The 13,448-nt window shown below is 40.6% G+C and overlaps 1 protein-coding gene across 7 annotated transcripts in view; it reads right to left on the reverse strand.

Annotated features, from left to right (window-relative positions):
- EBF1 (EBF transcription factor 1) overlaps positions 1-13,448 on the reverse strand; it is a 402,958-nt gene that overhangs the window by 99,772 nt on the left and 289,738 nt on the right. For 4 of the 7 annotated variants that reach the window (XM_043913423.1, XM_043913421.1, XM_043913426.1 and 1 more), the window contains exon 9: positions 6,530-6,660. In XM_043913423.1, the coding sequence (XP_043769358.1) occupies positions 6,530-6,660 (131 nt within the window). Of the gene's footprint in view, positions 1-6,529; positions 6,664-13,448 lie in introns of all 7 variants that reach the window. The other 3 variants (XM_043913422.1, XM_043913420.1, XM_043913424.1) reach the window with 1 other exon arrangement.

Below are 13,448 nucleotides of genomic sequence, written 5' to 3' on the forward strand. Positions count from 1 at the left end.
ACTGAAATGAACTGAACTTGGTCACAAAGTTTGGTATATGCAGCATACTATGTTTTAAATAGTCAAATGCATGTAAGTACCTCAAAAGCTCTAAAACAAGACCAGCTGAATTTATCAGACTCCACATTTCTCAAATTTGGGCTTCCCTGATAGCTCAGTTGGTAAGGAACCCTCCTGCAATGCAGGAGACCCCAGTTTGATTCCTGGGTCGGGAAGATCCACTAGAGAAGAGATAGGATACCCACTCCAGTATTCTTGGGCTTCCCTTGTGGCTCAACTGGTAAAGAATCCACCTGCAATGCAGGAGACCTGGGTTCGATCCCTGGGTTGTGAAGATCCCCAGGAGAAGAGAAAGGCTACACACTCTAATATTCTGGCCGGGAGAATTCCAAGTCCATGGGGTCACAAAGAGTTGGACACAACTTTGCAACTGAACACCAGTTAACTACCTTAAGCTGTATAAATTCTCTCCGATTTTTCAATGACTAATTAAAAGGACTCTGAGAGCCTCAGAGTCCACCACAGAGACCACCTGGACGGACTAGAAACCTGATTGATTATTCAAGCAGTCTACTTCTAACTATACTATTCTCTCTGCCTTTCTAGAACCTTGCCTAGAATTTTAAACCACAAATTTAACTCTGCATTGCATAAATATGGAAGTCTCTAAGTTGCTACATGAGAGCAAGCTGTCTTTCTGAATAAAATACCAGGTCCCACAAAGCCTAACATTAATTATCCACAGTACCCACCCCAGTGTTAGATACCAGCAGGCAAGCCAACCAGTACTCATTGTTTAGAAGTTAGAAAGATATAAAAAATTGAACAATTAGCTCTACAAACCAGTAGCAGGAGCCCCTCCCTCCTCCTAATCACAGGGTGATAGAAAAGCAAAACAACAAAATACATCTGTATTCAAGAAAAAACTGAACCCATCTTAGTACACATCAACCCTGTTGGTTTTTCTGGTTTTATATGTAAAATACTAAAAAGAATTTTTTTTTAGTCTTCTGGGGTAAAACGTGTTAAGGAGTACCAAAGTATCAGTAAAATAATTTGCTTTGTAAAAAGAGAGAGAAGAGACAGGGCCAGAAGCAATAAGGAAGAGTAACAAAGATGGTGGACCACATTCACAAGAATGCCATGTAGTTCACCCCAAACTCAGGAGTTCGCAGAAGGCAGCCCTGAGTTGGGAGCAGTAGGCTGCCACCTTTCTCCTTCCAACCCTCAGGGGGCAATCAGTGAGCTAAACTGAATTACTCATTTGCAAAAGATTGGGCTGGAAGGGAATGGGCACCGATGAGGGTAAATTAAGCCAGTCCTATTTTCTCTGGCTCTTTTTTAAATTCTTTAGCTAAAAATAGTCTCCAAATTATAGCATCAGCTGCTAATCTAAAATGTTATCTCCTTGTCCTGGCCCACCAGCCTGCTTCCTGAGTGCTTTGGGCTACAGAGTGAGGAAATGGAGAAGAGAGAGAAGTCTACTTAAAATTAAAGGTACTAGATTTCAGAGGTGGCATAACCTCAAGAGACAATGTGACCAGGGACAAAGACTTTGGACAGATCAGGGTCCTAGAGAAGAGGCCCAGACAGGTTACCTGTCTTAAATATATAAGTAACTTACTCACTTATATGGAATAAGCAGGAGGTTGTCTTCTGCCTCTAACACAAAGCACATACTCTTCTAAAGGCAAACTCTTCCTATATGTCAATGGCTCCACTCACAAATTTATACAACTAGAAAACAAAAGGGTGCTCTTACTTCTGATCCTCTACGTGACATGACTCTAGCTTACCTTGGGAGGTGATAGTGACTATTAAGATACTGTCCAGCATAAGGCATCAGTGGCAAGTCCACCCTGGTCTGATATGGTAAAAACAAAACAAAACAACAACAAAAAAAAACCCTAGGGTAAACATTTTGGCATAGGCTAAATCATGAGAGTTGGACCATAAAGAAGGCTGAGTATCCTTGAAGAACTGATGCTTTCGAACTGTAGTGCTGGAGAAGACTCTTGACAGTCCCTTGGACATCAAGGACAAGTCCCAAGGACAAGGAGATCAAACCAGTCAATTCTAAAGGAAATCAACCCTGAATATTCATTGGAAGGACTGATGCTGAAGCTCCCATACTTTGGTCACTTGATGCAAAGAACCAACTCACTGGAAAAGATCCTGATTCTGGGAAAACTGAGGGCAAGAGAAGGAGGGCAAGAAGAAGAGATGGTTGAATGGCATCACTGACTCAATGGACATGAGTTTGAGCAAACTCTGGGATATAGTGAAGGACAGGGAAGCCTGGTGTGCTGTAGTTCATGGGGTCGCAAACAGTTGGACACAACTTAGTGACTTAACAAATCATGGACAGTTAAAGTGAGCTCAGGAGTTGGACTATATGGATTCACATCCCATCTCCAGCACTTGATAACTGGACAGCTTATTTCATTTCCCCAAGTTCAATTTCCCCATCAGTAAAATGAGAACATGCTGCACACGTGAGCTGTCACCATGTTCACAAAGAGCCTTAGCAAACACTTAGCATAGTACCCGGCAGGGACTAAGTGCTCAATGAGTGCTAGCTAATACTAGTCCTATTCTACTTTCATAGATATCTTCTCTTAATATTCACAGTTATCAAGCTTTGATTCTACTCAGTGGAAGCCTGGAGACATGGCCCCCAGTTTTTTGTCCCTACCAGAATAAAAGGCGCATACTTTTGAAAGTGAAAGTGAAGTTGCTCAGTCGTATCCGACTCTTGCCTACCAGGCTTCTCCGTCCATGGGATTTTCCAGGCAAGTGAACTGGAGTGGGTTGCCATTTCCTTCTCCAAAATAAAAGGCACATACTTTAATACTGACCAAAAAACAGCCACAATTACTACCACTGTTGCTGTTAGCACTCCTGCTACTGTACCACTTGGATTACTGTGCATGTCTTTTTCCTCTTCTTTCTGTCCTTTGCTCTCAAAATTCCACCCACATGCTCTCTCATTAACTTGGGCTTGTATTTCCTTTGTAGAAACACACATTGTGGTTCAAATCCCATCTCTAGCACTATCTGTCTGTTTGATGGTGGGTAAGTTTCTGAACCTCTCTGACACTCGGTTTACTTATATGTCTCTAACATAAGGCTATAAAAAGGGTTGAATAACATAATGTTCATAAAGATCTTACACATGAAAGCCCTCAGTACATGTGAGCCATTTCTCAATTTCTCATCAGTATACAGTAGATTGAGGGTCTTGGAACAGTACCAGATTCTCTCCCTGCGCTAAAAAAGGGAGAGCATTATATTTGTCAAATAGCCTGTATGAAAATCTACATTTATAAATAGTTTAGCATATTTATAAAAAGTTCACCTCTGCAAGACTCATTTTTCTAAATGTCAGGACCATCATGATGATAATAGCCCAAATTAAAGTCCTCCACCCAGACACTCAACTGCTCATGCTGCAGGGGATTTATCTGCTAAAACCTGGCTTCCCAGGTGGCACAGTGGTAAAGAATCCGCCTGCAATCCAGGAGGTACAAGAGATGCAGGTTTGATCCCTGGGTTGGGAAGATCCCCTGGAGAAGAAAATGGCAGTCCACTCCAGTATTCTTGTCTGGAGAATTCCATGGACAGAGAAGCCTGGTAACATGAAGAGCTGGATGCGACTGAGCACCGCACATCTGCTAAAGATATCCGGACACTACATAGTGGGCTTTCACCAGGAAAGGGTTATAGCTGAATTATGATAGAGCCACAAATAAGAGCAGCTTGGCAGAAGGAGGTGGGCAAAGAAAGTGAATGTACCCCCCACCCTCACGTCCCAACTGGACCCCCCAGATCCACTGCAAGGGGCTTCTGGTATAAGCAAGGCAAGGAGGGAGGAGGAGGAGGACAAAGGTATCGCCTCAATGGATGTTCCTTTTCATGATGTGCATTGATTTTGTTTATGGAAACAGATTCTTTAAAGCAATTTTGCGCTTCCCTGTGGCTCAGTTGAAAAAGAATCCGCCTGCAACGTGGGAGACCTGGGTTTGGTCCCTGGGTTGGAAGATCCCCTGGAGGAGGGAAAGACTACCCACTCCACTTCTGGCCTAGAGAATTCCATGGACTGTAGTCCATGGGATCGCAAAGAGTGGGACACAACTGAGCGACTTTCACTTTCTTTCTTTTAAAGCAATTTAGATAAACCGAAGTTAGAATTTAACCTCCCTTTTCTGTTTCCAAAAGAGGACAAGAAAGTAGGGGAACCAAGAGGAAACTGGGGGACCTGGACAAGGTGGAGGAACAAATGAATAATTTCCTGATGTGCACCACATCCAACATGGTACGCCTGGCCTCAGACAGGCACAAGCTTGTAAAAGAAGCATCACACTAACCTCACTTACTCTCAGGGTCAAAAATACTACTGATTTGAGCCCCACCTCTCAAGCTTCACTGTGGCTACTGTGATCTGGATAAAAAAGTTCATGTTCTGTTTACTCTTCCCCTCTCACAAGGTCCAGGACAAGCACCAGAATGAGAGAGAGGAAGGGATGAAGACACAGCCTACGGGACCCGGGAAAGGTCGTCCTTGTGAGCACCCCTGCCTCCAGCAGCAATGAAGGCACCAACCTGCAAGCAACATACACCAAGTACACGGAGCTTCTAATTTTACAACCCAAGGTTTCCAACAAAGAAGGGGTGCAGCGGCCAGGGGAGTGCAGTTCACCTTCATGTGTGGCATGTTTCAACTTGACAACAATCCATTTGGTGGATTGGGAAGTTCATCCCCGATTCCACTCTCAGGGAGCCTTGATTCTCTGAGCCAGGCTTGCTGCTTGTCACCCATGTGGGAAATACAGATGCAGTGGCAGCGTGGGCTGGCAAGGGGCTTGCCAGAGTGGGTTCTTGGCAGTGAGATACGTATACAGAAGGCTTAAAGGAAGGGCAAGCTCTGCTTTGGAAAGATAAATGTACTCAGCCAGCACAGTCTTAACTTTTTGCTTATCTCTGGGGCCCCTCTAAAGAGAAAACACAATACAAATATCTGGATGAGCTAAACAATGGTGTCATGGGAGAGCAACCAGGAATGGAGACAGAAAACCTGCGTTTTCTGTCCATATAACTCCAGTTCTGCTACTGAGTCCTTTGTATGGCTACATACCTATCACTAACACTCCATGGGCTCTGGATGGCTGCTTTTGGCTTATGTAGTTAAATATATATAATTATCATATTATATAAAATATATTATTACATATTATACATATATGTATAATATATATGTATGCGTGCAACATATATGTTGCTGTTTAGTCACTAAGTTGTGTCTAACTCTTTTACGACCCCATGGACTATAACTTGCCAGGCTCCTCTGTCCATGGGATTTCCCAGGCAAGAATATACTGGAATGTGCTGCCATTTCCTACTCCAGGGGATCTTCCTGACCAACCCAGGGATCAAACTCACATCTCTTGCAAGTTTTCTCCATTGGTAGGCAGATTCTTTACCATTGAGCCACCAGGAAAGCATATATATATGCTTAGACTCTCTCTCTCACTTTATTTATATATGTATATATAATCTAAGCCTCAGTATCCTTATCAAGAAAAGATACATACTAAGAGTATTTACTTTGTGATGTAAAGGGAAGATTAAGATAATCTATGTCAAGGGCTCAGCACAGTGCCTAGTGTATAGTAAGTCTCAACAAAGTTTAGTCATCCTTTGACCACTTGTAAAGTATAGCACTATTTTTATTCTAAACTTTGGAGAGAGAAAAGAAAACAGGATCTGGGCATGCTGGCTAAGAAATCAAGTTTCAGTATTTAGAAAACAAAGGCAGGTCTACCATGCCTTCTACAGAATGGTGATATCATGTTTTGTAATTTGAGATAACATTGATTACTGCCAGGCAAGTCAACTGGCAAATTAAAATAATGATCACAATGCTTGGAAAGTACTGCAAAATCGGAGCATAGTCATTTTCATATGGTTGAAGATCCATATTGAGATGCTTGGGAGGTTTTAAATTCCTAGGGCATGAAAGAGCCCTGAGTTAGTCTAGGTTCCCCTGGCAAACCACTCACTCTTTGATGAAGAGTCATTGAGTAAGTCAAGAACCACCTACACCTAGATTATTACTGTCCCATGAATGGTGATCATTAAAGATGGATGTATACTTGTAGACTCCATCTGCAAGTGTTCACAAATTACTACCTTGTTACAGGAGTTTGCCTATATATATATATTTGTGAATGTGTACCTCCTTTCCAATTCCCAATACACAATAGGACCTCCACACCATGGCCTGCCCATGTAGACAAATGACAAAATTCTCCTGGGGCTGATGGACCAGTGGGTGGAAGTCATTCCAACAGAAAGTGATGTCTCCTGGTAAACCCAACCCATCTTTCCTAGTTTCCAGAGTTCTGCAGACTGGAGCTGGCCCACCCAGACTGGCCCCACAAAATTCTATACACTCTATTAGAAATTCAAGTGTAGACAGTATCCTCAACTAGACCAAGCTATTAGATATTAATGCTCAGACAACACCTACCTCACTCCAGACCAGCATGGTACCGAATATGACCTGTAACCCATCAAAGAAATTGTCCCCTATGATGATCACAGTCGCACCTCCTGTCGTCCATCCTTCACTCGGGCTGATGGCTTTGATACAGGGAGTAGCTGCTTTTCAACACACATGAAAAAGAGAAGGAGTCTGCTGTTAGAACCAAGCTTTAATGATGGGAGACTTGAGAAAAAGAAAAAAAAAATCTTTTATCTTTTCATGAACAGAAAGTCCCTCAAGATCTCAGCCATTTCCTAGTCACGTTAGGACCTGAAACTTCATGGTGCAATTTCAGTTTTTAAAAGCATTTCTTTTTTTGTTTCTATTAAGATACAGATATTTTCACCCAAATCTTTTTCAAACCTGAAATCTTATGAAATAAAACATAGAAGCAAAATTTTTTAATGAAATGTTAAAGATTTTTTTTCATGGGTGACATTTTGGAATATACTAGAAACCTTAGAGAATTGCTTAATAATTAAATATATCTCCTGAAAAGAAAACTCATAGATTTTTAGATAAACAGTCATGTCCAATGGGAAGGGAAGAAAGAGAGGAGACTGGAAGAGAACACCATTCTTGTTCCATGCCTTCTGTCTGTACCACTAGTGGAGCAATACTCCTGAATAAAACCCATTACATCTTTTGCAATAAATGTCATGGATCCCATTTTATAGATGCAAAGTATGCAGGTCATTCAGGGTGAATTATGTAACCAAATGGCTGAGTCAGGGCTGAACCACAGAAAGTCCCATGACCTTTGCTTGGTTGTCATTACCAGGCATAAAACCCAAGAACTGGCTTTTTCAAAACTTCCTATCTCCTTTCTTTCCATTATAAATGGCCCTTGGAGATGGGAAATAATTTGCAAATACTGTGATTCCAGACTGGAGGTGGTTTGCCCGATGAGCATGGCGTGCTTTCAACAGAATTACCGGGCATAAAAGAAATCTCTCAGGGAGTACTTTCGTGCCACTGAGAATTGTTAGCTCCACAATGCCATGCTGCTATTTCATGATCACTTTTATGAGCAAGAACAAAGCAAAATTCTAAAGCAAAGGAGATTCTGTGTAAGGAGAGAAAATGAGACCCTCTTCTTTAATAAAAAGTGTATTAAGTACTCCAGACTGACTTTCCAAGTATTGAAACCAATGAGAGCACCAGTTAATTTTAACGGGAAAAGACTGGCAAAAAATTACTGGACTTTGTCAAATTTGGCAAAATGTCATGCTTCAACTTTTGCAAGAAGAAAAGAAAATATGAAGCCCAGCCCTAAGGGACCATGGCTCACGTGCCACCATACAAACAAGTAGAATAGGTTTGATTTTGAGTCAAATTAATCTTATAAAAATTGCACAGAGAAATTTGGAAATATCCAAACTAAACATTTCATGTTGGCTGAACTCATAGCAGTACATTTACAGCTAACACTGGGCAGTCCAGATGCCTTTTCTCTCCTCCACTTTCTCCCAAAAACAAAATAATTAATCAAAGAAATGTAAATGATTCATGGCTTGAAAATTCTTGTTCAATTTTTAACACTCATAAAGGTTGTGGATCAATGTTCCACAGGCATAGGACTTTTTCATAAAATTTTCCTTTAAAAGTAACCATGTTTAAATGCATGATTGAGTACTCCCAAACCAATGGTAGAACATGATGTATGATCCCAAACAATTTATAAGAGACATAAACTACATTCAACAACTATATAAAATTCTTAAAATATAAACAGTTTGGACACATTCTAGTTAATGTCTCAAAATCTTAATTCTTAATTTCTAACTCATTATAAGTATATAGTTGCTAGAGTGGAATAGAAAAGGTATTACTATATCCTTAGATACTTCTGAGAAGAATAGAACATTGATTTTACTGAACTGGTCCTGAAAGAGTCTCTCTGATGGCAAAGTGTGGAATCCAATGGTATCATTAAACTCTGACTCTGTGATTGCCCTCATTAACCAAAAAATAATCTTGGTGCTTATTACCTGTATTAGTTTAAGGATTTCTTCTGAGTTTTTAAATTTTATTTTATTCACATAAACATGTTCTTTTAGTTAAGTATGGGCGCCTCCAGGCTTTCTCATCATTGCACAAGGGTGGCATCTGGGCATGTTAGTGTATCTTTGAGAGTCTCTCCTACAGGCAAAGAAGTTATAATAGCATATGGCCAAGAACTGTAGATTTTAGACTTGCACCAGCTCTCTTTTTTCCATTTGCTATTGTAGGATACAGAAGGCATGTAATTGCATATATGTATGGCAACCCACTCCAGTACTCTTGCCTTGAAGATCACATGGACGGAGGTAGGCTACAGTCCATGGGGTCGCAAAGAGTCAGACACGACTGAGCGACTTCACCTATATATTTATGTATAGATATAAGTACATATATGTATATGTCTATGTGATGTAAGTACATATATGTATAGATGGTGTGCATATATGTTCAAACATTTCCTAAGGAATCTAACAATGTTTTCAACCATTCAGAAACAAAGTTACAGGTCAACTAGTTGGAGATAAATGAGAATCAAGTTAGTATAGAAAAACTGGTGAAGAAACAATATATGAAACCATCTTCTTAGTTTTTTGGGAGGGAAAAAAAAGGTTTGGAGGAAGTACTAAAGGAGAAGAGAGGCACCCCTGGGTCCATCCTACCCTTGTGCTCAATACAATCCACTATCCCTGCTAAGGGACGAGGTACTAATCTCAGAACAAGTCAATCGGGTCTCTCTTTATAAGCTGAAACCTCAAAGTTTTCCAGGTATACATGTCTCCTGTACACCTATATCATAGCCATCTTAAGAGGAGTTGTTGGGGAAGCTTCTCTACTCCCCTACTGGGAAGATTAGAGAATCCGTAAAAGGCATCCTGGGCTGACCCACTGAGAGAGAGGGCTAAGGAAGGGATGTTACTGGTATTTAGTAACCTGGAGTCAAGAATGCTAAGTATTCAGTAAGACATGAGACAGTCCCCCAAACAAAGAATCCTAAAATGTCAACAGTGCAAGGTAGAAGCCACTGTGACTAGCTAAACAGATCAGGCTCAAGAGCAGCTGTGAAGAACTCACAGATCCACACCAGCCAAGGCAAGAAACACAAATGAACACAGCAGCCCAGGGTCTCAGAGCAAGCATGAGATGGCTGGCTGGTGACACCGAATTGGGGAGGCTCCAGCCATTGGTATCCCCACACAGATGCAGTCCCTGGGAGAGCTGGTCTTCTGAGCTTTCAAAAAGAACCAGAAGCCCAGATTTTTATGTGAAATTTCCCAGTCTCTAAATGCTGGCAACTAATTCATTTTCTTTTTTTTTTTTTTTTTTTGTAATTCATTTTCTTAACGTGTAGGCCAAACAAAATGTTTATGGATTTAAATTTAACTCATAGGCTGCCATCTTACATTTTTACCCTAGTCACAAACTTGCCAGACTAAAAGCAGCCCAAGAAATACTTTCAATTGTGCCTAAAACTATAGGTACCCAAATGTTCACTGCAGTATTAACTGTGAAAAGCTTAAGTCTAAGTGTCCCCCCTAATAAGGGAGTGATTAAATAAATCACGATATATCCATATATACGATATGTCAAAGGTCATTAGAACAGATGAAAAAATTTCTATAAACTGACATGGAAAGATGTCAAAATATGTTAGTAAGTAAAAAAACAAAAAGCAATTTGTAGCCTAGTGAATAGTGTGATTCTGTTAATTATAAAATGATATATACATGCCTATAGGCATGAGCGTGTGCAGTTATGTGTGAACAGGTGTGATAGACAAAGTCTGGAAGGATGTCCAACTATCCCCAGTGGGTCTATATGAAAAAGGAAGGTGACTAGAGAAGAGAGACTCTATTCAACTTTACTCTATAGACAGCTGTATGGTTTGAATTTTTCAGTGAGCACCTACTAAGGTAGTATGTTTTAATTTTTTAAAAAAAGTAACACCAGAGCATTTAATTCTGTGAAAGATAAAAGCTGTATGCTTTATAACAAACTGATACCAATTTTTTTAAAGCCCAGATGTACTGACTAACAGACCCTAAGCCTTCCCCCACCCCTTCTTCACTTTGAGAAAGCTCAGAAGACATCTGCAGCAGCCATGGACTTGTTTTTCTTTCACTCAGGATATCCAGAGAGATACAGAAAGATGACAGTTCATAATAATCACAGTGGATGTATTCAGTGAAACCTGAAGGTGAAAAGTCTCATGAAAGAGTTCAACTCAACCCAGGAGTATAATAATCAACACAATTCTATCTCAAAGGAAATATTATGGAATAGAGGAGAGGGGTGGATTTGAATACAAAACCACTTTTATTGACCAAATCTTGATTTAATTAATAAAAGACTCTTCCTTCCTCACCAATAAATTTTCACACTCTGGGTATCCACAAGGACAGTAAGCCAATTCCTGGTTCTAAATCTCATTAAAAATATAAGTCTGGGTATGGTTTTTTTTTCCCCCAAACCTCTCCTCCCACCCCCAACAGCCACCCAAGTAAAGGAGATTTTCCTTCCTTCAAACTATGACAATAACATGATTACACTACCACAGTTTAGCATAATGGCTCTGAAATGCTCGTGGCACATTGCAGAGTTAAAGTGGAAATTATTAGGTAGCTCTTCTTTGTTATAATAATGATCACTCCACAAATAAAAGCTCTTCTCCCAAAGGTACTGCAAGGCACAAAATGCTAATTCTGAAGATTATGTGTGCGCTTTTATTAAATATTACTATGCCCTGCCTGTTTGAGGGCTTCTCTGCTCTGATTGTTTTATGAGTACCATGTTAATGTCATTCCCATCTTACTAGCAGCAGGCACACATTTTAGCGTTTGTATGAGAGTTGATCAAAGGCCACGTGCTGGGGGAATTGCTGAGAAAACATGGACAAGCGATAAAAATCTAACAGATTAATTGGTTTAAATTTCATTTCAGGGTGTTGAACTTTGGCTCGGGACTCTAATACTACACCGTGAGTCAGGGCCTAATTACCAGATTTCCAATTTGCTTCTGAACAATGGTTGTGGTGAGAAGGAAAAGAGAGGGAAGAATGAGAAGAAGGGGGGAAAAAAAAACCCGAAAGAAAGAAATCATTCAGGCTCCAGTACATATTTAACAACTAATGTTCTGTGTGCAGACAATTGCACCAGGGGACATTTGCGCTCACCTGCTCTACTTGCAGAGTATTTATATTTCCTTTCAATAGCCACAGAAGGCAGAAGAAATCATGGATGGCCTCAGCAGTTTCAAATTTTCTGATTTACAGAATCAGTATTACAAGATTCTAATGCCTGCTCTCCCACACTAGAAGTATCAGGCTCTTTATTAGCAGGTAAATTTATAAGCTGGATCGCCCCTCAGCCTCCAATAGAAATGATCTATTTCACTGATAGAAAGGCAGGGCCAGAAGAACCATGTTTACCTCAGGGTTTATGGGTGGCCTTGGGAATAAGGGTTAATTGAGCTCAGAGGTGCCTGCCCATTGAGGTGAATTAGTGGTGTGTGCAGCTATCAACAGGGGCCTGGGGCTGCTCTTACTTTTGCCTCTGAAATCTCTTTGTACCGTGATCAATACCTCTCTTGTTTGGGGTAGCCGAATAGATGACCTGGGTGTAGCATTTACCATCGCTTCTCCCTAAAATGAGGCTTTTGTGACAGCTGATGTCCCATTATAATGAAGTCTCATTAGAGATGTGTTGTTTGGTTCTTTTCTCCATCCCTGTATTTAAATACCACAGGCAAACACTCAGTTGGTAAAAAGTGCAAATCCAGAAAAGTTCTAAACTCATTTAAATCTCAAAATAAAATTTCAGTGGCTATTTTCTATTTCCTTTGTGTATGGTATATTCAAAAATGGAAGCCCTCTTTTTCCAGCATTCTATCCTGTTATCTAGAACTCCCTACTACTGATGAATATTTCTACAGAGCAGATACCGATGCTTACAATGCAGGTGAAGATGCTGGCACCAGCCCTTAATGGCCTCTGAGTAAAGACAGAAAGATGCAATTACGTTAAGTTGATTTTAACATTCAGGGTATTATAGCATCTGAAAATGGGCCAGAGCTCCAGCTGTTCAAATTCCACATTTACCACTCAGTGTGACCTTGAAGCAGTCACTTACCCTAAGTCATCCACTCTAAGCAGCAGTGATACCACCTCACAGATTCCTGGCGAAATGCAGCAAGTGCCTGCTTGGGTTTTGCTGTTTTACTATGTTCCAGGCACATAGGATTCTAGTTGCTAATATATTAGTTACTGTCATCATCAGTTCCCCACTAACCAGAGTTTATTTACTAGAAGACATCATAGTCTCACCATCACAGATCATATAACGTATAATAAAACTTTCCTAGGAACTTTCAACCCAGTGACTTGCTAACATAGCTAAGTTTACTGAGGAGGTGGATTTGGCATCAGTACTTACAAACCAGAATGTTTATTCCTAAGGTTCTCATTTGCCTGGAATGAATATTAATGGCAATCTTTTCAGAAATGAGGAATTAACTTTAATATTATCCCAAATTCTTGAGACTTGGCAGAAAATGTTGCGAAACCCATGAGCTCAGCTCATTTCTGCGGGACACTTGTGACCTCATAAAATCTCAGGCCTTTTTCTCTCTTGTATTTACTTGATTTTGGTGAGGTTATGCTTGGGTGCAAGACTGTTCCAGAGATGGGGACACAAGGTACCGCCACTTGGACTCAATGAACAGATCATCTGCCCTTCCTGTTTAATCGGACTATTGTTTTGCTGGATTTTCCTTTTTTTTTTTTTAGGTGAAATGGTGACTTTCCTGACGGCTCACAGCTCAGCAGCAGCAGCACCTGCATTCTTTGATCCTGACAACCGGTAGCTGTAAGCCAGGGAGGAAGGCAAGTGGAGGGTTTGGCCGGAAT

This window comes from Cervus elaphus, chromosome 9, assembly GCF_910594005.1.
Source record: "Cervus elaphus chromosome 9, mCerEla1.1, whole genome shotgun sequence".
Taxonomy (NCBI): domain Eukaryota; kingdom Metazoa; phylum Chordata; class Mammalia; order Artiodactyla; family Cervidae; genus Cervus; species Cervus elaphus.